Source organism: Gallus gallus, chromosome 1, assembly GCF_016699485.2.
Source record: "Gallus gallus isolate bGalGal1 chromosome 1, bGalGal1.mat.broiler.GRCg7b, whole genome shotgun sequence".
Lineage (NCBI taxonomy): Eukaryota > Metazoa > Chordata > Aves > Galliformes > Phasianidae > Gallus > Gallus gallus.
Genome location: NC_052532.1, coordinates 107,249,912 through 107,272,570, shown reverse-complemented (window position 1 = coordinate 107,272,570; position 22,659 = coordinate 107,249,912). Strand labels below are relative to the sequence as shown.

The window sequence follows — 22,659 nt, the reverse complement described above, 5'->3', positions numbered from 1 at the left end:
CACCATTTCTTTTTTATTATTCTTATTTTTTTAAGGGACAGTCTATATTTTCATCCTGATTATGTAACTTACCCTTTTTCCATCTTTGGTCTTCTTCAAGTTCCAAGTGCCATCTGGCAACTTCTCAAAGAACTTTCTTGCTTTTGGTGCTTGGTCAAGGATATGGGCAGGCGGTATCCCCAAAACTTCCACTATTTTATTCATTTGATCCACCTGTTCCACATGAAGAATATTCATGAATAACCTGAGACATACTGCTGAGCAATGCAGTAAGAGTGCAATACTCTATGTAATCACATGGAAAGCAAATGTTAAGTACCCATACACATTAAGCTGTGAATTAATTGCAAATTTAAGAAAAATCCAATATTAACTAAACAAATTAGCGAATAAGAAACAGGGAAGGGGAGGGTGCCCAGAAACAGAACATTATTACCAGATGAGTTAGAGTTCTAACAAAAGGCATTGCTACCATGGATGCTTTCTGATTTTATAATTATTAGTATTTCCTAATTTATGTATAAAAGTAAAACAGATTAATATCACAGTGAGAATGAACAAAAAAAAATCAAATTACATGTACTGTATAATAGCTGCATACCTCATTTGCCCCACTGAAAAGAGGCTCTCCAGTGTGCATCTCAACTAAAATACACCCAAGAGACCACATATCAATTGCAAGATCATAAGGCATTCCCAGTAGCACCTCTGGTGATCGATAGAAACGACTCTGGATATATTGGTATATCTGAAAAAAAACCATTCAAAATAATACACAGCATTCAAAGAGCATTATTACGATTCTGTATTACAAAATGGAATTACCATAGAATACACTTTCACAGTAGGGAAAGAAAAGACCAGGCTTCAGTGATACTAGAACTACACTACAAATTTATAAAAATATTTAAATGTTAATTCTTAAGAAAATACTAACTCCTGCTTACAGAAAAAAGTACAGATTCACTCATGATGACATTTTACACTTTATGGTTGATGAGGGTAATCTCATTAGTTAATTATACAACAAACTTTTGGTCTGGTAACACCGAGAAAAAAAACTACTCTATGAGCCACGTGAGGATTACATAGCATTTCTGACAAAACTTATGGTTTAAAAGAAAAAAAATAAAAATAAAAAATCAGAAGTCACAGGTCACAGTTTTGATGTGATGAAATTAGATGAAATTACCAGGTGATTCCACATGGAAAAAAAAAACTACTTCCCTACACCCTCAACTATCGTGCTCATTTCACATGACAGAAAATTCTATCTTAATCCTAGACCAGAAGCTTCCTTTCAAAAAGACTTGGAAGCCAGACTTCCGTCTACAGAAGTTTTCCTTGCTTCTCTAGGTAACAATTCGTTTTCAGTGCCAACAACTATTACTAAGGTATCCCAAATAGAAGCAGTAACTCACTCTGCCAGATAGGATTCACTCAACCAGAAGAGAGTCTGTACTATCTTTTGAACTAGACTATAGCTTACACACTGAACAGTGCGTTCTGATAAAGTTTTTAGTGAACTCACAGTACAAATCAAACATTTGAGCAATGTTATCCTTCTTCTCCCACCCCCCAAAAAATAAGCATCTTTGGCAGCCAAGCAGAATTGTTTACGGACTTCAGGGCTGTTGTATATATTTTAACGCTTCTTAAAGTAAATAAAGAACTATACTGGAAAGATTTTTAACAGCTCTCATCATCAAAGCATATGAACAACAGGACACAAATACAATTTTTTTTTTTTATAATTAATATTATTGGTCTATCCTAATCTAAAGAAAGCAATGTGCCCCTTTGCTCTACAAAAGCTGTGCACGTCTTTACTAATATTTATACCACCATTATGGAATACAAAGATAATAAAAAAGCATATTTAAGAGCAGAGAGCACTGCAGACTTCTACAATCAAGTGCTGATGCAATCTGCATTATAAAAATATAGCCAAGGAGAAAAACAAAAGATGGAGTGTTTATCTACTATGGCATTAAAATTGCTATCTAAAGCTCCTAACGCCTGCCAATGTCCAACACGCTATTCAATAATTAAGCACTATTTAATTTAAATCATCATTACTGAAGTTTAAATTAGCTATCAAGTCTTATGTCTTACAAATATTATGCTTATTGTATGTATCCAATAATAGCACCATCAGAATTTTTACCAATACGTACCCTCTGCCCAAGTTGACAAGAACTGCCAAAATCAACAATCTTGATGGCGCTTCGTTTGGGGTTACAGAGCAGGATATTCTCAGGTTTTAGGTCACAGTGAATGATACTAAGTTCAGGAGTCGCCAGAAAAAGCAGTGCAGTGCACATCTGCTGTGCAAATTTTCTTGTCAGATTCAGTGAGACACCTCTGAAGTTGGTGTTCCGCAACAAATCATACAGATTGTAGGACAGCATTTCGAAGACTAAGCAGAGATGGTTTCGGAACATGAAGTGGCGCTTCAAATGCACTTTAAAAAAAAGAGAAGAAAATAATTAACGCATGTGCTGTGTGATTAAGTACTACATACAAATTATGAGACAACGCTAAATTGTGCTGACCTGCAAGTAAGATTTTATTGTTAAATTTGTTCCCTGATACACAGCTATTTAATTGCATACCGGAAATAATACATATTTCTGCTATGCCTAGGTTTGGTTGGCTTTCATTCACACAGCTGAAGTGTCCTCAGGTGTAACTCAGTAAAGCTACATTAACAAAAATGATTTTAAAAGGTAGAAGAGAGATTAAACAAAAAAAGCTAGAATAATTTAAAACATACCATAAGGTTACTGCAATTTGTAAACCATGACTTCAATATTCAATAGATTAATTTTATTAATATAATTAATCAAAATTCCAAAGGCATTAAACTCAACCACGCATAATCTCAAATTAAGAAAGCAACAAACCCAATCTGAACCTAATCAATTTGTTTAATGAAATACACAAAGAATTCATCTGTTTAGAGGGAAGCAGAGTTTACCAGGTCTTTAAACATTAAGGTTGGTTTCGACAAGACTACTGAAATATGAAAAAATATTTCCGCTCTCAGCTAAGTAGCAATACAGTCTTCTCTTTGTCATAATAAAATCTTGAACCAATGTTAGTACAATCAGAATTCAGACTTGCAGTTAAGGTCATTACTTGGTGTCCTAAAGAATTTTACTTTATTATTATATGCCAGTTCTTCATTTGTCTATTACGATTCACCTGTAACAATACCATTTGCTTCCATCCCACAGAATCACAGGGGTTGAAAGGGACTTCAAGAGATCATTGCATGCAACTCCCTGCTAAAGCAGGTACCCTACAATAAGTTGCACAGGTAGGCATTCAGACGGGTCTTGAATATCTCCATAGAAGGAGACTCCACAACCTCTCTGGGCAGCCTGTTCTAGTGCTCGGTCACCCTTACCATAAACAAGTTCTTCCTCACGTTAGTACAGAACTTCCCATGTTCAAGTTTTAGGCCACAGCGCTTTGTCCTTTCACTACACATTGCCGAGAAGAGCCTGGCCTCACGCATTTATCCTCTCACCTCCCTTTAGGTATTTATGAACATTAATCAGATCCCGATGCTAATTCTTGTAATACTGCATTACCTAGACCTTTTGAACTTTCTCATCCTTAACATATTTCCAATATATATATTCCAATAAAGGCAACACCATCTGTCCAGGTTCTTACGGTCTTCTTTCACCTTATTCCAGCCCCTACCTACCCAACCTAAGCTTGTTGGACCTGTCAAATTGGCAAGAAACACCACCTGCTCCAACTAATTTGTAATTACCAGCATGTTACTTGCTTTACTGTTACTTGGCCAGCTGTACTACATGCAACTGCTATACAATGCAAATAGCCAGGATAAGTGCTGAACTGCCAGACCTTTCCTGCAATGGAGACATTACATTTGAATGTTTCTCCTCTACTCAGCCACCACAGAACATAAATACCTTAAAGCATTCCTATGCTTACATTAGATTTGAAGGAAACAAGCTATTAGAGGAAATTTGGTGGAAGTATCAGCTCTTACACCTTATGTCATTAAAAACTGGGCTAAAAATGTACATCTGCACTCCTGTCTTCTAATTTAATCACATTCTTTCTAAAATCTACATTTTAGACCACCTTGTCCGCTGTAGTATTTGCAGTGCTTCCAGCCCTACTCAACCACTCTGTGTCAAGCAGCTGAGAGTCTATGCATGGGTGAACTATCTCAGTGTCCTACAGACAACTTACTATAAAAAAATACGCTGAATGCTTCAATAAGTCTTGTTGAAAAGAAATAGGTTTGAAAGTTTTTGTGTCTATACTTACAAATATTGTACAGCGAAGCACCCAGAGATCTCAGTTTTCACAACACATGTAATACATGGTATGCATTCAAAGCATGATCTATTTGGTGTCATCTATTTAACTTTTATTAATGCTGTCATATTTATTAAATACCAGGGCAAAGAAAAAGGGTAACCATTCAAATACACCTTAACAGATTCAGAAACCAACTTGATACAAGCCTAAAACTACTGAAAGTTGTGCGTGCCTAAGCAAAAGCTGCACGTTCAAAACTATTGGAACTTTTTTTTACCTTTTTTTTTTCTTTCTTTCTTTAAATAATGCTCTATATTAAACCATATTTCGTTAAGCCACATAATAACATTATGGAAAGTTTGGGTCAATCTCAAGTGGTATTACAGACTTTCTAAAAAATTAAAATTCCAACAGCTTATTTGGTGATGGCTATAGTGTTTTTATTTGCTCTGTATTAATCTGAAACTGGTCCTTCCTTTCTTGTTCTTGAAGCATCTTTTTAATGTAGGAGGGTAAAGTATAGATTTTCCTTCATATAAGCATGTTCCTAATAAATTTAAAATACCTTCAAAACTTTTAAACTGCATACATAAATTGTATTGTGAAGATAATAGTCTATAAATTATTAAAATGTAACCAAATAGCCATCAGATAATTTAGTGTGTACTAACATTATTTCAAAAATTTCTTTCTGAATTACAGAAATAAATACTAGCAATATTAGCACAGCCATTAGTATTCCAGCTTCTACAAAGATAAAGGATATTTAAAAACAGTTTTGTTTCCTTTAATTATTCTGTCTCAAAGTTCTCCATCTCGCCTTACAACATGCTTTCTTTCCATCACATTTTTGCCAAACACTTCACTCCAGAGGACAGGATTTAATAAACTTTTTACTTGAGCTGACTTAATTTCATTCTTACTATAAAGTTCAAGTAGCATGTTAATAACAACCTCAGGGAACAGCATGCCAATCTACAGGAATAGTCAGAATCATAAGCCTTGGAAATACTTTCTGAGATCTCAATGGACAAGTCTAAACGTTTACAAAAATTTTATCTCAATTTTGTAAAACAAGATTTTAAGCTTTTAAACATGCAGAAATAAAGGAATAATTATCAAGGTAGACATAAAACTACTGTATAACACTGTTTCATATTAAACACACATCCTTTTATCTATGAAGTTTCCCAGATAACTTAAAACATAGTAAAAGTAGTGGGAAGCATGCAAAGTACTACAGCTTCTGTAAAAAAGCTGGTCCATGGGAACCTGTTTTAGTGTCATTAAAAAATATCACGTCATTAAAAAAAAGTTCTGTAGAAGGTCTGAATGTTATAGAATAAATAGCAAGTTGGTTATCCCAAAGCATTTTATATATTTTTCTCCTGAACCTGGTCCTACTGCAAAAATCACGTCTTGATTATGCAAAGTAATTTACAGAATACCATTATTAGAAGTTGTATTATTTTTTTTTCATTTTGTTAGCGTCAAAAGCATTAGTTGCAGCATCAAGCACTACATAGCAAGACATAAAATATTCACAGTTTGATTAAACAAAAATTAAGAAAAACTATTTGAATACCTATATAGTACTTCATCTCAGTGTCATGTTTGTTCATAAGCTCAAGCAGTCGCACTTCAATCTGGGCTTGGTTTAAGAAAGCTTTCTTGTTTTTTATTATTTTGATAGCCACCCACTCCTGTTCCACTCGATCATAAGCCTTTACAACCTGAAAGACAAAAGCCGAATACATAAGACTAACTCCTCAATTTGAGTTTTCAAAATTCAGCCAAAAATAGGATTAAGAGCTGAATTTCAAAATGAATAGGTATACTACATCAAATGATATGTATATAATCATTTACATGAATTAGAAATTGTACAGCTGATAGATATATTTATTACCTGTCCAAAGGATCCTTTGCCTATTAAAGAGTCAATTTCATAACGATCCATCCACTTCTCCCCATTTTTTACAATATAGTCATAGTTGTCATCATCATAGCCATCATTGTAAACTTTTCGCTCCTTTTTGTGGCTGGAATCATCTCCTTGGCCCTGTTGATGCCGCCGTTTTTTTTTTGCATAGTAAACCTGAAGTAAGTAATGAAAAGTATATTGCTTAAGAGAGCACTTTCTAGAACACCTGTTCACAGAAATAGCTTTCATCATAATCACCATGTACCTTACCCTGTGATTTTTGAAATATGACTTGGTATGCTGAAAGAAAAATACAATTCTCTACATACATTCATAAAGGTTTCTAAGATGAGCTAAAAAAATGTTTGTGCCACTCTTTATTTCTTTATCAAACATCAGAAAAAAACTTGAAGTTTCTTTATAAAGCAATAGGAAATCATATCCAGGATAAAAGAAATCTTTTTGGCTGTACTGCAAGGAGGACCGTGACATCAATAATTTCAAATGAGACCAGCAGAGAGGAACCTTCATTTTTCTCATCTCTTCACAAGTCTTGTAAAACTTAAATGTTCAATGAATAATCAGAAGGAAAAGAAAATAGCAATATTTCCTTGAAGTGAATTTCTAATATTTTTCTAAGAATTTAACATCTTTTAGGCGTGTTTTCAGGATTTGCAAGGAATCAGGCTTAGAAGCGAAAGTATCCCAATAATCATCTTAGAAAACACCGTTATCTAGAGCCAACTCTATTTCAAAAAATTTTAGCCATTTTCAAATAAACTTTCAGTGGCAGAGAAAGAAATTAAAAACTGATATTACTCAAGGGGGAAAAAATAGATTCTCTCTTTTTCCTCTACTCCACATACAGGAACAAACTTTTTTGAGGGGGACATGATACAATGGGGTACTAATATATTTCTGTTCTTTGCAGTCAGTTCAGATTTAATCAAAATAATTTACAGACGAAGAACTTTACTCTGCAAGACAAATTCAAGATAATGCCAATAGAGAACATGGTATGATTCACAAAAAATATGCTTAATAACTTATTTCAAACAAAAACTTCCTACCATCACACATTATAAAGATACTTGGACCCATTACCTCATTAATATGCTTGTATGTTTTAATCAAATCTACGGAGAGTTTCCTCAAAGGAGCAGTAGCTGGATCACGGAAAGTTTGGGGCATCCGCCTCTGTAACATGACAATATTAGATATATTAGAAAAAAAATGGGATTTCAAGTATATATGATTCCTCCACCAAATCAAGATACTCCTCACAGAAGTGAGCTACTTCAATGTAACATCTTCTTTAAGATGACACACACGAACAAAAACAAAAACAAATACAAAAATAAAATAACATTTAGTCTAGTTACTTTTTAATGTATGTCCTGATCAATGAATCAATCAATCAATATCCGAATACATACCCCTCCTCAGTATACCTAACTGGCTTAATCCCTACAAACAGTCTTTCTTTTAGTTAAAAATAGAGCTTATTTGATTACATAGATTCAAGCTGACATTACTGCTCCAACTTCATGGCTGATATATGAACTTTATTTGATGTTTATCTGCATTAAAATCACAAATGGAAGTTAGTAACCACTGAAGAACTGCGGCATTTGCCACATTAAAACTGCATTACATTCCAAATCAAGAAACTCAGGTCCTACTATGCTTTGCAATAAAAAAAGACTATAAACCCAAAGAAATCGAAAGTGTGCCCATGAAAACCACACCAACTTCTGAAGTTTAAAAACATCCCATAAAAGATGGGTATGCTGCTCAGTTGTCTTTTCTAACACTGATTGCTTCTCAAACATGAGCATGTTCAACAGCAGGATATTTTCTGGTATTAGTGCCCTACAGCAATAAGACTTCTGTGTGACACACTTATTCGCGTGCCTCTTTTTTCCTTGCAGACATGCCCCATACAGCTTCTGGATCTACTACTCAACTGCCATTGCTCCTTAGGATTTGTTTGAAGTCTTAGAAGACAAAGTTCCTGAAAAGATTAAGTTCCAAGTGGGAAGATAGAGGTGATTACTATCACCAGATAAAACAGAAAAAAGCTAAGACACAAACCATGTCATTTGGCTAAAGCTAATTAACTGTTCAGCATATACAGCACAAATGTACCACAAGACAAACTGTCAACTTATCTGTCTCACACAGTGTGTTGGATGGGGAGCTGGGAGAGAGACCGAGAAGTTTAGCCAGTGTGACTGGTCCCAAAGCTTCCCTTTCCCCATTCCCTCTCTTCTCATTGACAACAAGCCTCACAGCAAATTCAATCATGGAGGAAAAAGCTTGTTTAACATGTTAGAGCTCCTTTCACTTCCTTACTCAGTGCTAAGAGGGCCACCACACTCAGCTGTACAGTTCTCATCTCACATTGTCTCATCTCACACCAGCAAATATGCTCAGGCTCATAACCCTCTTCACTTCCAGTTGCTTAATCTCATCTGCTGCCTCCCATTACAGCTGAACTCATACTCACCCGCCTGCAGAGCTATGCAAAGAGCACTAGCAATCAACAAAAATAGTCAAACTGGATAATATATAAGTATTGCTGAGCTAATAAAAACTGGAAAAGCATAATCACTTCTCTGTCTTTTACAGTATTACTTAATACTTAGGACTGTGGCTGTACAAAATAGCTTCCCTCCTCCACCCTTCACCCCCCACAATAACCAAACAAAATTAGGCTTATATTTTTAAATTAAACCTCAAAAAGTTCTTACTAACAGAAGCATTAAAGACAGCATGGGTATCTGAAATTTTTGCATATCTGAAATTGGATCTAAACCCAGGCACCCAAACAGCCACACTAGGAAGGTTAGCTCACGCTCTCCTGTGGACAGGCAGCCACAGAAATAACTCAGGAAAACAAAAGAGACAGACAGAGAGCAAGAGACTGAGCAAGTTTGTGAATGAGCTAAAGAGACTGCAAAAAAAGCCAAGAAGCTGCCAGTAACCACCCTGCATCTGCATAAGGCCAGGACTCCCAACTGCTACAGACTCAGTGGGGCTTGAACTGCAATTCAAAGCTCTGGTGCACACCTCTCAGAATACGTCTACATGACATTTTTACACCCATGTGAGATTGTTGGCTTTAAGCCTTTCAGATTAGAGACTGTTTCTCAGAGACAGTGTAAAAAATGTAAACTTCCTCCAGGGAATTTTAACCCAAGTCACGTTTTAGATGTTCACACTAATCATTCACTTTTGGATACGCCCCCTACCATCAAATTCCTTCCAGCAGGTTTATTAAATTAATTCCCCCTTAATTCCTTTTTACTACAAGCACATGACCAATTCGTAAATATCAGGAAGGTGTTTTAAAATGTTCTAAACAAATAATTTGACATTTCCAAAATATTTTTGTTTCTTCCCCTCATCTGTCAAACAAATTTTAATAGTTAAACAAAATCACACCAAAAAATGATCTTTTTTGGTACTTAACGCTGCGATGCTAAAAACCTAAACAGCATCCAGTCTTAGTCATAACCAACAGTGTTAAAGGCTTTTCAAATGCAAGAATTCCCTTTAATTTCTGAATTTGATTTAAAGAGATGATTGGAACACGGGAATACGGGTAGATTTGCCAGTAAAAGAAACTGGCACACAAATACTTGCAGAGACTTCTGTCTGACCTAGGCTGATATGAGCAGCCTCTGTTACTGCAGGTTATGTGTTGAGGAGATAGCTTATGTACAGAAGAACTCAATAGTTCACATTAACTATTCAGACATAAGATTGTTCTGATTTGGAAAAGGAATTTGTAGGATAAGTGTTCATGTTTATTTTCTAATTTAGAAATCAAATTTCCTTTCTTAAGAAAGTTTGGAGTGGGAGAGGAGAGGGATTTGACCTTTTCTTCCTTTCTTGTTATGTTGAAAAAATGTATAACATTCCTTTCTTCTAAAATTCTTCTTCAGACTCTTGCTCCCTTCCTTTCTGATAATGAAGATTATGAAACAAAGTGATCATTATCCAATTGACATAGTAACACTTCTTTTTTTTTAAATCGTTAGGGTAATACCAATTTCCGTCTTGGCTTTGAAGAACGTTTAATGACAGAAAACAAAAAAACAACCAACCAATTCTGCAAACACCAGTCTCTATCTGGTGGCCAGACAGCAACACTGCAACCTCAGATCTTCCCAAAGATTAAATCAAAAGGTATTTCAAGATTAAGAGACAAGAAACTATTTTCATTACAATTTGTGCGTCAGTACAGGCCCATCACATTCTGACTGATTACGCTGATGTCTTCATAGCATCAGCACAGCTACCTGGGATGATAGCATGATGAAAATTAAATTGCAAGTAAGGAACTGAAATTTCGTTGTCTTTCAGTTAACTCTTGAGAAGTTAATTGAAACTAGCGTAAACAAGGAAGAATCCAATAAACACATAGAAAAAAAGGCAGCCAAGAATCCTATTTATGTGTATTTACCACATTTAAGACAAATCATGCTTTAAAGAAACTGTGACTGTTAGCTCGGATATATTATTTTAACTAGCATAGCGTTTGAGGCTTGCTTCATGAATGGAAGAACAGATCACTTGCACTCTCTATATACAATTACTCTCTCTTTGGGCATAGGCTTTATTACCCAATAGTAGATGGCACTATTCCTTTTAAAATGTATGTTATTTTGATTAAGGGAAATAATGAGCAGGTATCTATATCCTGTTAACTGAATGCTTTAATGTACATACTGAAACAACAACAACAACAAAATTAGATCTGCTTCTATCCATATTCAAGAGAGGGAGAAAAAGAGAGAGACTGCTGTTGCCTATCAAACAAGATTCATTTTACAAACAAAACAAATAATGAAAATTTTATATTATAAAAATTATAATAAGAATTCTTGTTAAAAATTATGACCTACATATTAAAAAACTGAACAGACTGGTCTCACCTACTATAACACTACCTATTTAAAACTGTTCTTGCATCACAATAACGTAAGATAGGAAGTCAATGCTAATCCTTAATGGCAGGCAGCCACATAAAAGATGATGTCTCCAGAATCATAGAATAGCTCAGGTTGGAAAAGACCTTCAAGACCATCAAGTCCAACCACAACCTAACCATACCACCCTAATTCTAACAACCCTCTCCTAAAACATGTCCCTGAGCACCACATCCAAATGCTACACACATTCAGGGATGGTGACTCAACCACCTCCCTGGGGAGCCCATTCCAGTGCCTAACAACCTTTTCTGTAAAGAAGTGTTTCCTGATATCCAACCTAAACCTCTCCTGGCACAACTTGAGGCCATTTCCCCTCGTCCTGTCACCTGTCACCAGTGAGAAGAGACCAACCCTGCTCTCACTTCAATCACTTTTCAGGTATTGGAAGAGAGCAATAATGTCTCCCCTCAGCCTCCTTTTCCCCAGACTAAACAGCCCCAGTTCCTTCAGTCTCTCCTCGGAGGGCATATTCTCCAAGCCCTTCACCAGCCTTGTTGCTGTTCTTTGCACCTGCTCCAGCACCTCAATGTCCCTTCTGTACTGAGGTGCCCAAAACTGAACACAGTACTTGAGGTGAGGCCTCATCAGTACCAAGTACAGGGGTGGGACTACTTCCCTAGTCCTGCTCAGAGAGTCAACAAAAATTGATATAATCACAAGCCATAGTAACACTTCTCTGTAGTATGGAACAAACTTCAGAATATTAACAAATAAAAAAAAACAAACAAAGACGTGTTACAGAACCAGAGATACCCTGACTGTACTCAGAGCTAGAGCTATCCACAGGTAGGGACATAATTTTTCAGTCACTGACTCATGGTCTGTGGGTACTGCCACCCTTTCCTGGCTTCCTTCCCCAGATTTTCACTCAGCTTGCTGCATAAAAGTAATGGTAAGCAGCAGACACAAGATAAGCTATAAGCTGTTAGTTAAATAAATTTTTAAAAGTGGCAGGCAAACAAACATCATCTTCCAACACTTTATCCTGCCTGATTCAGTCCAATCATTTTCGAAAGAATAAAACAGAGAGTGCTGAAAGAATAAAAGAAATTGAAAGAGGAAAAAAATACACCGAAATTCTTGTTGCCAGAGCATAAACATATCCTTCCAAAAATATCTGAGACAGAAGGAAAGTAAGGGAAATACTATTACTGAAATGAAATCAATGCTCACATTCATTAGTCTCTGAAGTCTGACCATCATTAATTAGGTTATTGATTAGGTAGCTTATACTTACGAATTTGTTACTACCTGCTACACCACATTAACTTTCCAATTATATCATTGTAATCAATAAAATCTCTGCCCAACAATCTGATCACGAAAACCTAGACATTTGCAGGTGAGGAGTGATCTTAGATACATACAGAGAGTAAGATGTTTAGCCATCAGCCTACCTTTGAATTCCAGGTGCTTCGTGAAAACTCAATTGTTGGAATTTGTTACCAAATTCTGCCTAGGAATCTCACCTCAACTTCCTTATCGAGTGAATTAATTTTGTAATCTTTTGTATTTCACAGAAAAAATGTTTTGAGCAATCAGAACATCCATGAAGATAAATGTCAGCACAGCACAAAAGAAATGTTTGTCTAAAGATGTGAAAACTTCTAAGCTCTTATCTTATATTAACATCAGGCTACGCTGAACTCTCGAGATAAAGTCAGTTGAGACAGAACAGAGAAATATTACTGCTTGTTTCTGTTCAAGGAGAAAGGTCTCAAAGATTTCAGCTTTTCTATTTGCTCCATGCCACATCCTCACCCTGATTTCCCAAAGTGGGTTCTGGCACTTGTCAGAGAGGTAAGACCACACAACGCCATCCTGCAGGCAGGCCCAACACTCAGTGAATCACTGAGTGAGAGTAAACCTCTACCATCCAGCAATGTTGGGGAAACAAGAGCCTTAAGCCTGACTACTGTGGGGGGAAGGGAGGGTGAGAACGAGGACAAAACTGGAAGTTCTTAACCATAATTTAAAACCTTGTAAATAAATGGAAAACCAAAGCAGTTTGGTTGGCTTTGAAGTATCTTCCTGTTATTTGCTCCTTGCCAATGATGAGATGATAAGTTTTGGCCACCCTAACCGTTAGGCAATAGGTGCAAGAAAAGATAATGTAAACATTTTAAGGGTAACATAACTAAAAAAAAATTATATAATTTTAATATAAATTGCCATTACTGTTTCCTAACCTCTAAACTGCATGATTGTGAATGATTCATGAAATACCAGAATATGGTCTGCAAGCCATTACAAATCAAAACACAAGCAGGACAGAGGGGAAATAAAAACAACGAATTAATATTCAAGGCCTTGCTTCCCCACTTTTTGGTTACAAATGAAAATCATCATGGGAACTTGAACAAGATAATACTCCTCCAAAAAAAAAAAAAAAAAAAGGGAGCCAGTCCTCAGAAAAGCAACAGATAGACCAAAAAAAAATTGAAAAAAAAAAAATCAACATAAGAGAGAACATTTTTGCTATTCATCAAAATGACACTGTTTACAGAAAGTGCTGCTGTTCCAAATGCTAGAAGTTAAGAGCTAGTGTAAGCAACTGACAAGCAGTATCCTTATGTATCTAGCAGCAGCCTAACATTTATTTCATGGAATCATAGAATTGTTAAGGTTGGAAAAGACCTCTAAGATGACCTAGTACAACAGCTGACCCATTCCCACCACACCCACTGCCCACATCCCTCAGTGCCACATCCACACGGCTCTTGAACACCTTCAGAGGCAGTGACCCCACCACCTCCCTGGGCAGCCTGTGCCACTGCCTCACCACTACATCCAAGAAGGAATATTTCCTAATATCCAACCTGAACTTCCCTTGATAAACTTAAGGCCATTCCCTCTCATCCTATCGTTACCTGGAAAAACTACCGCATCCCATCTCGCTACAAACTCCTCTCAGGTGGTTGTAGAGAGCAGTGATATCTCCCCTGAGCCTCCTCTTCTTCATACTGAACAACCCCAGCTCCCTCAGCTGCTGTGCACCCCAGTGACAGCACTCCCAACACCATGCAGGGTGAAGGGGAGAGTTGGTGGCACTTCTGCCTCTCTCCCTCAGGGAAGCAGAGTTTAAGTCTCTGCTTACAATAAACAGGATATCCAGCCTGTTTGGCTAAATTGAGGCACTCGGGGCTTCTTGACTTTTTTCCTTCTCCTTATCCCTTTAAAATACTGCCTCAGTGAGGTACTTTTTTCTAAACACAGAATATTAAACGAGAAAACGTTAGCTTTTCTGATACTTTTATAGCAACACAACATGAATGTCTTTTCCCTCTTAATGTGAGGGAAACACATTATAGACTTCAAGAGGCAGTGGAGTGTTCAGCTTGGACAGCAGCCACCAGCTTGGAGTGCTGGATGTGGAAGCAACCAGAAAAACGTATCTTGGCAGCCCTCATCCCACACACATCCAGGGGAGGTGTGAGGCCCTCTGTGCTCCTGCTCTGCCCGCTGCAGCTACTGAAATCCCAGCAGGTGCCCAGCAGGAGACAGCCACAATGAATTTGAGCAGAGCTCCTTGTCCCCAGAGGGAGCAGAACACCTCTCTCTGCATCTCTTTTCCTCAGGATAGAATAGGAGGCTTTTCACTCCCTGTGCAAACCAGTAAGTGGAAATACACAGGAAAACAGTGTCTGTTCAGGCTTTGCCGAAGCGGGGAGATCCAATCAGACCCAATGCTTTGGTTTAATGACATTTCACCACTTTGGAAGTTGAGCCATTTTTGTCTGGACAGGAGCAGCACACTCTACTTAGAAAGTTCAGCAACTGTAGCAGTCAACTATCCACCCTTTTTAACACTTGTATTCTCGATTTCTTCAATTAAAGATTCACCAGGATGCCCTGTAAATCATTTCACACATTTTTAATTAGTAAGAATGGAGTTTATTTGAAGCATGAAATATTCAGAAGATCTGAGGGAAGGCATTCCTTGCAAAAGACTGTTCCCAGCCTGAGCAGTTCCCGGCCGTGCAGTGCTCCGCTTCGGCCAGCAGATGGTGGCTGGAGCTCGGGAAAGAATTTTGCCCGGCGCTCAGCCCGGCCAGCAGCAGCATCGGCGCTAGGAGACTCCTGCTTTCCTCACCGCGGGGCTGCGGCACTGGAGTAGTCTCGACTCACTCTCGAGCAGAAGAGCTGGCAGCTCGCTGTCCATCTCTGTCAGACAGGTGCACCCAAATGTGCCGCACTGGGTGAAACTAGTAGCACCAAAGCACACCCAAGTGTCTGGTGTGCTGATGGCCTCTGTTGCATTAGGAAGTTCTGAGTAAGGGAAGCTGAAACCTAACTTCTTGTCTGTCCAAGTGGATGGAAGACAATGTATTTAAAAGCTGTAGTCTTCACTGACTATGCTTCCTGCATCTGCCAAAGGTCACCTTTTCCTTCTTCTGCTTTCATTTATGGAGGTTAGATACATCTCTACAACAGAGATTCAACCCCTTCCTTAGTCAACACAGAATAATTTTTCTTCATGCTCACAAGTCGAATTCTTAAATCACACTTGCTGACCAAATTAACACCCATCATCTCCTTAAGCAGATGTACTTCAAAACATAGGTATTTGCTAACTTACGCTACTCAAGAGTTCACCATCACTGAAAGGATAGTTTGATGTTACAGGGCTTTAATAACAGGCACACACTCAACAAAAAGAAGAACTAAGGGCTGATGGTGGGATTCCAACAGAGAAACAAAGCAACCACAGGAAGACGGTTCAGACAATGACCTCTGCGAGAGTTTTTTCAAATCGACATACAGAGGGCAGAACTGCTTTTATCAAGGACAGAGAGAAACAAGTTGCAGCACATTCAAGGCAACACCTCGAATAAAAAGCGGTTCCTGTAGAAATGCCATAAAGAAAGAATCTGCAAGATGTATGTATCATGCAGACATGAAAACCTAGATAGTATGCAGATTTCATCCTGTACAAAAGGCAAGCTGCTAGTGGTGTCCACAGCAAGGAAGAAATTTAAGACTGCACAAAACCTTCACCAATGGAGGGTCATGGTTTGTACAAAAAAATATAAGAATAAAAGTCAGGTTTTAATAATGATGAACTAGAACTGACAGCTAGACATCTACAAAAGTGCTACAATAAAGAAGGAATGAAAATTTTGCTCACACAGAGACAAGGTGTAGAGCAGATGATCTGAGTCACTAGCATAAGGATGTTAGCTGAATTTGGTTTCGCAGATGAGTTTAAGCAAAAATACCATGCAAAGGCAAAAAGAGAGTAAGACTTCCCAGTAGGCCAACAAAGAACCATTATATCAACCTGGAAGCTGATAATCGGAGCTCATTATGTGAAATTCTGATGGGAGAAGTATAAAAATCCAAAAGAGGAAAGAATCATAAAAAACAAGAAGGCAGAACATTTCAAAAAGTTGCCCACAGTTTAAGCCAACAGAACTAAAAGCAGCCTAGAGGGTAAACAAGTAACGACTCAGGGCTGCTTAAACAAAGAACTATGAAGACTTTAGCCATGTAGTTACAGTAAAATATTAAGTCTCAAGATACAGTGCAGAAAAAAAAAGGAGGATGGAACTGGAAAAAAAGCCATTAATTATAAAATGATATTCATGTTACAAAGACAAGTTTATTGCCCGTATCAGGATGTGGCCAGCTGAGCATTTTTTCATATGGTTAACCTCTCAGAACCAACAAAAACTTCTTCCCTATATTCATATACTCCTCTTGGTAGGCTACGTGCTTTGGTCAACAACTCCTGACTACTCTGAAAGCTATTCTTCAGATTTCTATTATTCACCTACCATTTAAAAACCACTGCCAACACAAACAGCAAGAGATGGTGATATATCCTAAAGTTCCTTGAGCTTGCTTTTTTGGATAAACAACAACAAAGTGCTAATATGTACTAAAGCTCATAGATGTGACGCCAGATTATAATACTTAGGTAAGTACCCTGGAATGGTTTAAGGAACATGAAAAAATTTTCTTAATCGGCAGACTGGTTCACTAACTTCATTGTGGAGGTTTTGGCCTTTAGCCTAAGAAAAGTCTCATAAAATATTTCTGCAGATTTCTTAAGATAATGCTATTTTATATCAGATCTACTCTTCCTATTGGATAGCTTACATGAAAATAAAAACATTCTTTGCCAGTTCCATTCACTTCGCCATTCTTCACAGAGCCCTCATCAATACAAATCTCCAAATCTTAGTATCAAATATCTTCGCACTCTGAATACTCTCATTTTCTCTAATCTTTTTCTGCATAAGCTCCTTCAGATAGAGGAATACCAATAGAGCATCTGTTGGTGGTACTACAGATTTTCTACTGAAGACAGGTAGGAGCAGACCTAAATCTGGTGTCAGCAAAATACTTTAATCTCCACCATCTTCAAATGAAATATGTCTCGTTACACTGCATCAAATTTTGAAGCTATGATTTAGAGACTTCTGGATTTTAATACTTTGAAACTCATCTGTGTTGAAGTCTTGACCACTGGGCTGTGCCTCTTTAAAGAAAGCAACAGACTTATCTTTTACACAGGAAGATAGTACCAGAAACAGTGACCATAGCAGCTCAAAAGCATTCACAGACATTACCCTTAACTCTGCTCACTTTAACTGATAGCAGTAGAATCCCAATGATAAGTAATTTGCCTTTCCTAATACTGTATTTTGTACAAACCTGTACATTCTGAATATACTAGCCAGTGACTCTGCATGAAAACACTCATCATTAAAACAATCACATTCTAACACCAAACAGCATTGAGGTAAAAAAAGAAAAAAGAAAAAAAAAAAAATTAGACTCTCTCCAACTTGACCTGAATGATCTAGTACTTCCCTCTCATCTCAAAAACGTTGTAAGTAGAATAATCACAATAAATATGTACCGGATATTTGAAAACAACTTCCAGAATTATTTGTCCATTCATCCTTGGCCTTGATCTTGTAATTTATACACCTATAACGTACCTAGAGAAAGAATGTCTACATCTAAAGTAACCTTCTTGTTATCACTTACCTGGTTTGTTAGAGGTTGCTGAATCCGGTCAGTGTATGATGAGGCAGAAACCTGTTGGTCATTTATGTTCTGCTGCCGACGATCACTGTACTGCTGATGTGAATGGGACATCTGTCCAGCCATCTGAAGGCCAGCAGCATGGAATGAAAACGATGGTGCAAGCCGAACAGATGAAGGTTTGCATGCTGAAGTCTCTCCTCCTAGAAAGATAATGGCAGTTTTTAATGTGAAGTTAATAGCTTTAAAAAACTTACCTGAGTTAGTCTCCACCTCCAAGCTTACAGAGCATACAACAAACTAAGTTTCACCATTTTAATACATGCAAGTTTTCATACATAATCAACCCAGAAATCATTGTCACATAGAGATTATCTAGCTGAATTATCTCTTTCCATTTCAGCTGCGACAAATTATTCATTAATCGTTTATTTATATTTATCCTTAACATCCCATTTCTAGTACCTTCATCTGTATGTACTAACTCAACTGGAATTTTGCAAGGGTTGTTTTCAAACATATGATTCTTGGGTGTGAATACCCAAGAAAGGCAAAAAACCACTCCAGTTCTGTCTTTTAAGGTTGTTAACAGCAACTTTTTGAGCTGATGATACCGAAGGAACAACTTGTGCCCAGCTTCATCCGCTCATCTTCTCTGGTCTCAGTGGCTACCGTTTCCTACGAATAGTTTGCTCACTAACCGACATTTCGAACTTTCAATACACACTGTGCTTCATCTCAGCTTACTGACTCCAACTGTTTAGTTTCATGGAACTACAGTTAGCGAGTATGCAACTTCAATTAATTCCTTTTGGGAAGGTGAAATCAGATTGCAAGAAGCAAATGCAAAGCAAGAGACAAACAAAATGCCTGGTGTCAAGTTGCAGAAGAAAGGCAAACTGCACGGCCAAAGTATTATATTCCGTAGCATACTTAAAAATGCCAGATCCCACAGGCATAGAAACTGCCTCCAACTGGGATGGATCCAACATCTCTCAACTGTTAGTTCAGATACGTCAGATGGCATTTAATTGATTCATAGTCGTCTTGTATCTTTACTGCTCTCTAACAGCAGAGGACAAAATGTGAGTACAATTTGGTCTTTTGTTACTGAAAGTTTAGCATGTTCCACATGTAACACCTATCCTTTTGCTTTTTGCTGACTATGCCAGAGGGGAAAAATTGTCTAAATGGATGCCATGCTGGCACAACATAAGAGAGAGCAGGACGGGACAAGCAGTCAGGCATACTGAAACCTCTAGTGCCACTGAAAGAACACAAGTGGAAATTCAATCTAAAATCTAGAAGCATAATTATTGGTAAGGATTAAATTTAGAAGCGAGATGTGAGATAAGCAAACTCCTTAACCAGCAAGGGAAACCTCCATTGCATTTACGATCAAAAAATCTGCAAGAAAATATAATCAGTACAAAACAGTAGATGAAAATCCCACATCAATTTGACTTTCTTAAAAATAACTGACTATTCAGTTTGCCATTTGTTCTAAGTTAAGAAAAAAATAAAATGCTGAAAACGATAACACGTCATTGACTTGGCAACTATTAGGGAACTAAAAGAACTACATGGGATGGAATCAAACATCATATTAAATTAAGATCATTTTTCTCATGCAAGCTTCACAGTGTTCAACAAGGCCACACGCAAGGTCCTGCACCCAAATTGGGATCATCCCAAGCACAAACACAAGCTAGCAAATTAATGGATTTAAAGCAGCCCTGGGGAGGAGGTCCTGGGGGGCGTTGGTTGATGAGAAGCTCAACACAACCCAGCAGTGTGTGACTGCAGCCAAGAAAGCCAACTGTATCCTGGGGTGCATCAAAAACACAGCTAGCAGGTTTAGTAAGGCGACTGTCCTCCTCTACGCCACCTGCGTGACACCCCACTTGGAGTGCTGCAGCAAGCTCTGTATTTTATTTTCCACAATAGCATACCAGATACCTAGCAAACTAAATAACTAAAATTTTATTTTAAATATCTGCATTTACACATACCCCCCCAAAATTTAAAAAAAATAAACAAAAAAAACCAGCATGGAGTTCTAATTTGTACTCTGAATCCACAGTACCTTCTGGCACACACAAAAGATCACAACATTCAGAGAATACACTTTAGAATGCACTGGACACAGCTTTTCTGTGTGTGTGTGTATGTGTGTGCGCGCGCGCGCATGTGTGTGTTTTGGTTTTGTTTTAAAGGGAGAGGGGGAGAACAGAAAAGTATAATCATCCCTCAAAAGAACACTTATTTTATATCAGCTTTAAACTTTCCATGCAGGCACATCCTTTCCCCTCTTGATTCCACTAGTATGATGATAACAGCTTCAGCTTTCTGCATCTTCCAAACTGAAGACAGTCAGATGGATCAACTCTGATAATTCAAAAGCAGCAGCCCAGAAAGAAGAATTTCATGATTTATGAGAAGGCGATTGGACTGCAGAATCACAAGGAAAGTTTCTCAAAGAAACAGTTTGACAATGTACTCATTCAATTTAATTTTTCTTTTTTGGACGTTCGATGTCTAACAAGCAGTTACCTCTTTGCTTGGTGATAAGCTATACACAAACAATGATGTCAGCATATCCCAATCAAAAAGTTTCTTGTTGCAAACAATGTTGTAAGTCACTGTTCTTTGTTAGAAAAGTAAATCAGTTCTACAGAGCAACACTTATATATGAGACCTTGCCTACAGTCTGACGACTGGAAGTCTGGGAGACAAGTAGACAGGTGGAAACTGGCTACTTCGTACACTGTGTTCTTATGCCAAAGAGAGAGGCATTTTAATAGTCCCTGTCAATATGACGTTATTCAACCATTAAAAATCGTGCAATAAGCAAGAATCATTTGGATCAAAAGTTTAAGAACTGTAATTACTGGCTCCGAAAGATCAGTAGCCAAGTAATTTCTATCTTTACAATTTCTAACTGCCACTGAAATGGAGACACAGAAGTTCACAGGTTTCTCTTCCTAAAACCAGTCCTGTCTATCAGCAAAATACAAGTATGTTCAGGATATGACCCTTGATGAAACACCTGACCTCGTCAGATTTCAGACTTTGTTCCATGATACATGCAATCTTTCCATGGGACAACAAACTCCAAGAGAACCTCACAACATACTATTATGAGTCAAGAAGCAGCTAGTAACATTAGGAAGAAGTGAAGAATAAGGCTAGAATAGGAATCTTGACCTCTCTAGTGTTAGGCTGAGTTGTCACTCATAGAAGTAGGGGCATTTGTGTGCAGTTAAGGTTCAAAAAACTTACGGTGGCCAAACTTCTGGAGCTCTAGACATTTACAAATTTAATCTATCTATTGACACCATGAGGGTACTAGATTCCAAAGGAGCTCATACACATCATACACATACTACAGGATACACATAGGTAAAGAACAAGTTCTATTCAATCATCAGTTTTCCTTTCCAACAACTATCCTGAAATAGTTACACTTCAGTATGCAACTTGGGAAGGAAACCGAAGTGACAAGAAAGTAAGAAGTGCCAAGATCTCTAAGTAATGAAATACTTTACAGGAAGACACTGCAGATTTGCAGTGGATAGAACCTTAAGAATGGGTTTTAACTAATGCATTAGATCACAGAATGACAAAAAAAAAAAGCATAGCTGAAATGTCAAAATAATTTGTTTGCTAATGACAAGACTAGATCAGAACTTGTGACAGTAAGGTCCAATTACAGAATGCATCCCTTATTTCAAGGCCAGGTTGGATGGGGTTACCTAGGCAGCCTGGTCCAGTATTAAATGTGGAGGTTGGTGGCGCTGAGTGCAGCAGGGGGGTTAAAGCTTCATGATCCTTGAGGTCCTTTCCAATCCAAGCCATTCTATGATTCTATGAATCATTTCAGCCTGGAGTGTCTATTTCCTACAGTTATGAATGTAACAGGTCTTTGAAGCGAAGCTACTCTGAATACTCTATTTCATTACTGATGTTCCATACCCCATAACATAAGGTAGATGTAAATAATGAGAGTAACTTTTTGTCTTTTGTAAATCTACTGTGTCTGGAAAGTAAAAAGTGAGCCAGAAGTGAGCATTAAAAAAATGCAAAGCCACTGTACAAGCAAACCGCTGTAATGATAACCAGAAGAAAACAGTTAAAAGGGGATAGATAGCATAAATGTGATAATAGATAAAACCTAAATTATAACCTCAAATGAGGTTCATAACTCAGAACTATCTGAAAATACAGATACTGCATAAATGGACTGGCCTATCACATGGAAGAAGATAAATCTCATTTCTTTAAAGAAGTACTTGAGCATGGTGGAAAGGGAGTAAGTTCAGAAACATATTTATTTAGAGAGGAAGAAAAATAATTCCTTTATTCAAAGCTGGTTCATTTCAAATGACTTCTCGCACTATCAAATAAATTAGTAACTCAAAAGAGAAAAAC

General features: G+C 37.5%; 1 protein-coding gene across 3 annotated transcripts in view; it reads right to left on the bottom strand.

Moving 5' to 3' along the window:
- DYRK1A (dual specificity tyrosine phosphorylation regulated kinase 1A) overlaps positions 1–22,659 on the bottom strand; it is an 85,182-nt gene that overhangs the window by 6,830 nt on the left and 55,693 nt on the right. For all 3 annotated transcript variants that reach the window (NM_204550.2, XM_046900687.1, XM_046900655.1), the window contains 7 exons: positions 18,232–18,431; positions 7,337–7,429; positions 6,218–6,406; positions 5,894–6,041; positions 2,178–2,464; positions 602–748; positions 73–213 (listed from right to left, as the gene is read on the bottom strand). In NM_204550.2, coding sequence (NP_989881.2) covers positions 73–213; positions 602–748; positions 2,178–2,464; positions 5,894–6,041; positions 6,218–6,406; positions 7,337–7,429; positions 18,232–18,431 — 1,205 coding nt within the window. The remainder of the gene's footprint in view (positions 1–72; positions 214–601; positions 749–2,177; positions 2,465–5,893; positions 6,042–6,217; positions 6,407–7,336; positions 7,430–18,231; positions 18,432–22,659) is intronic.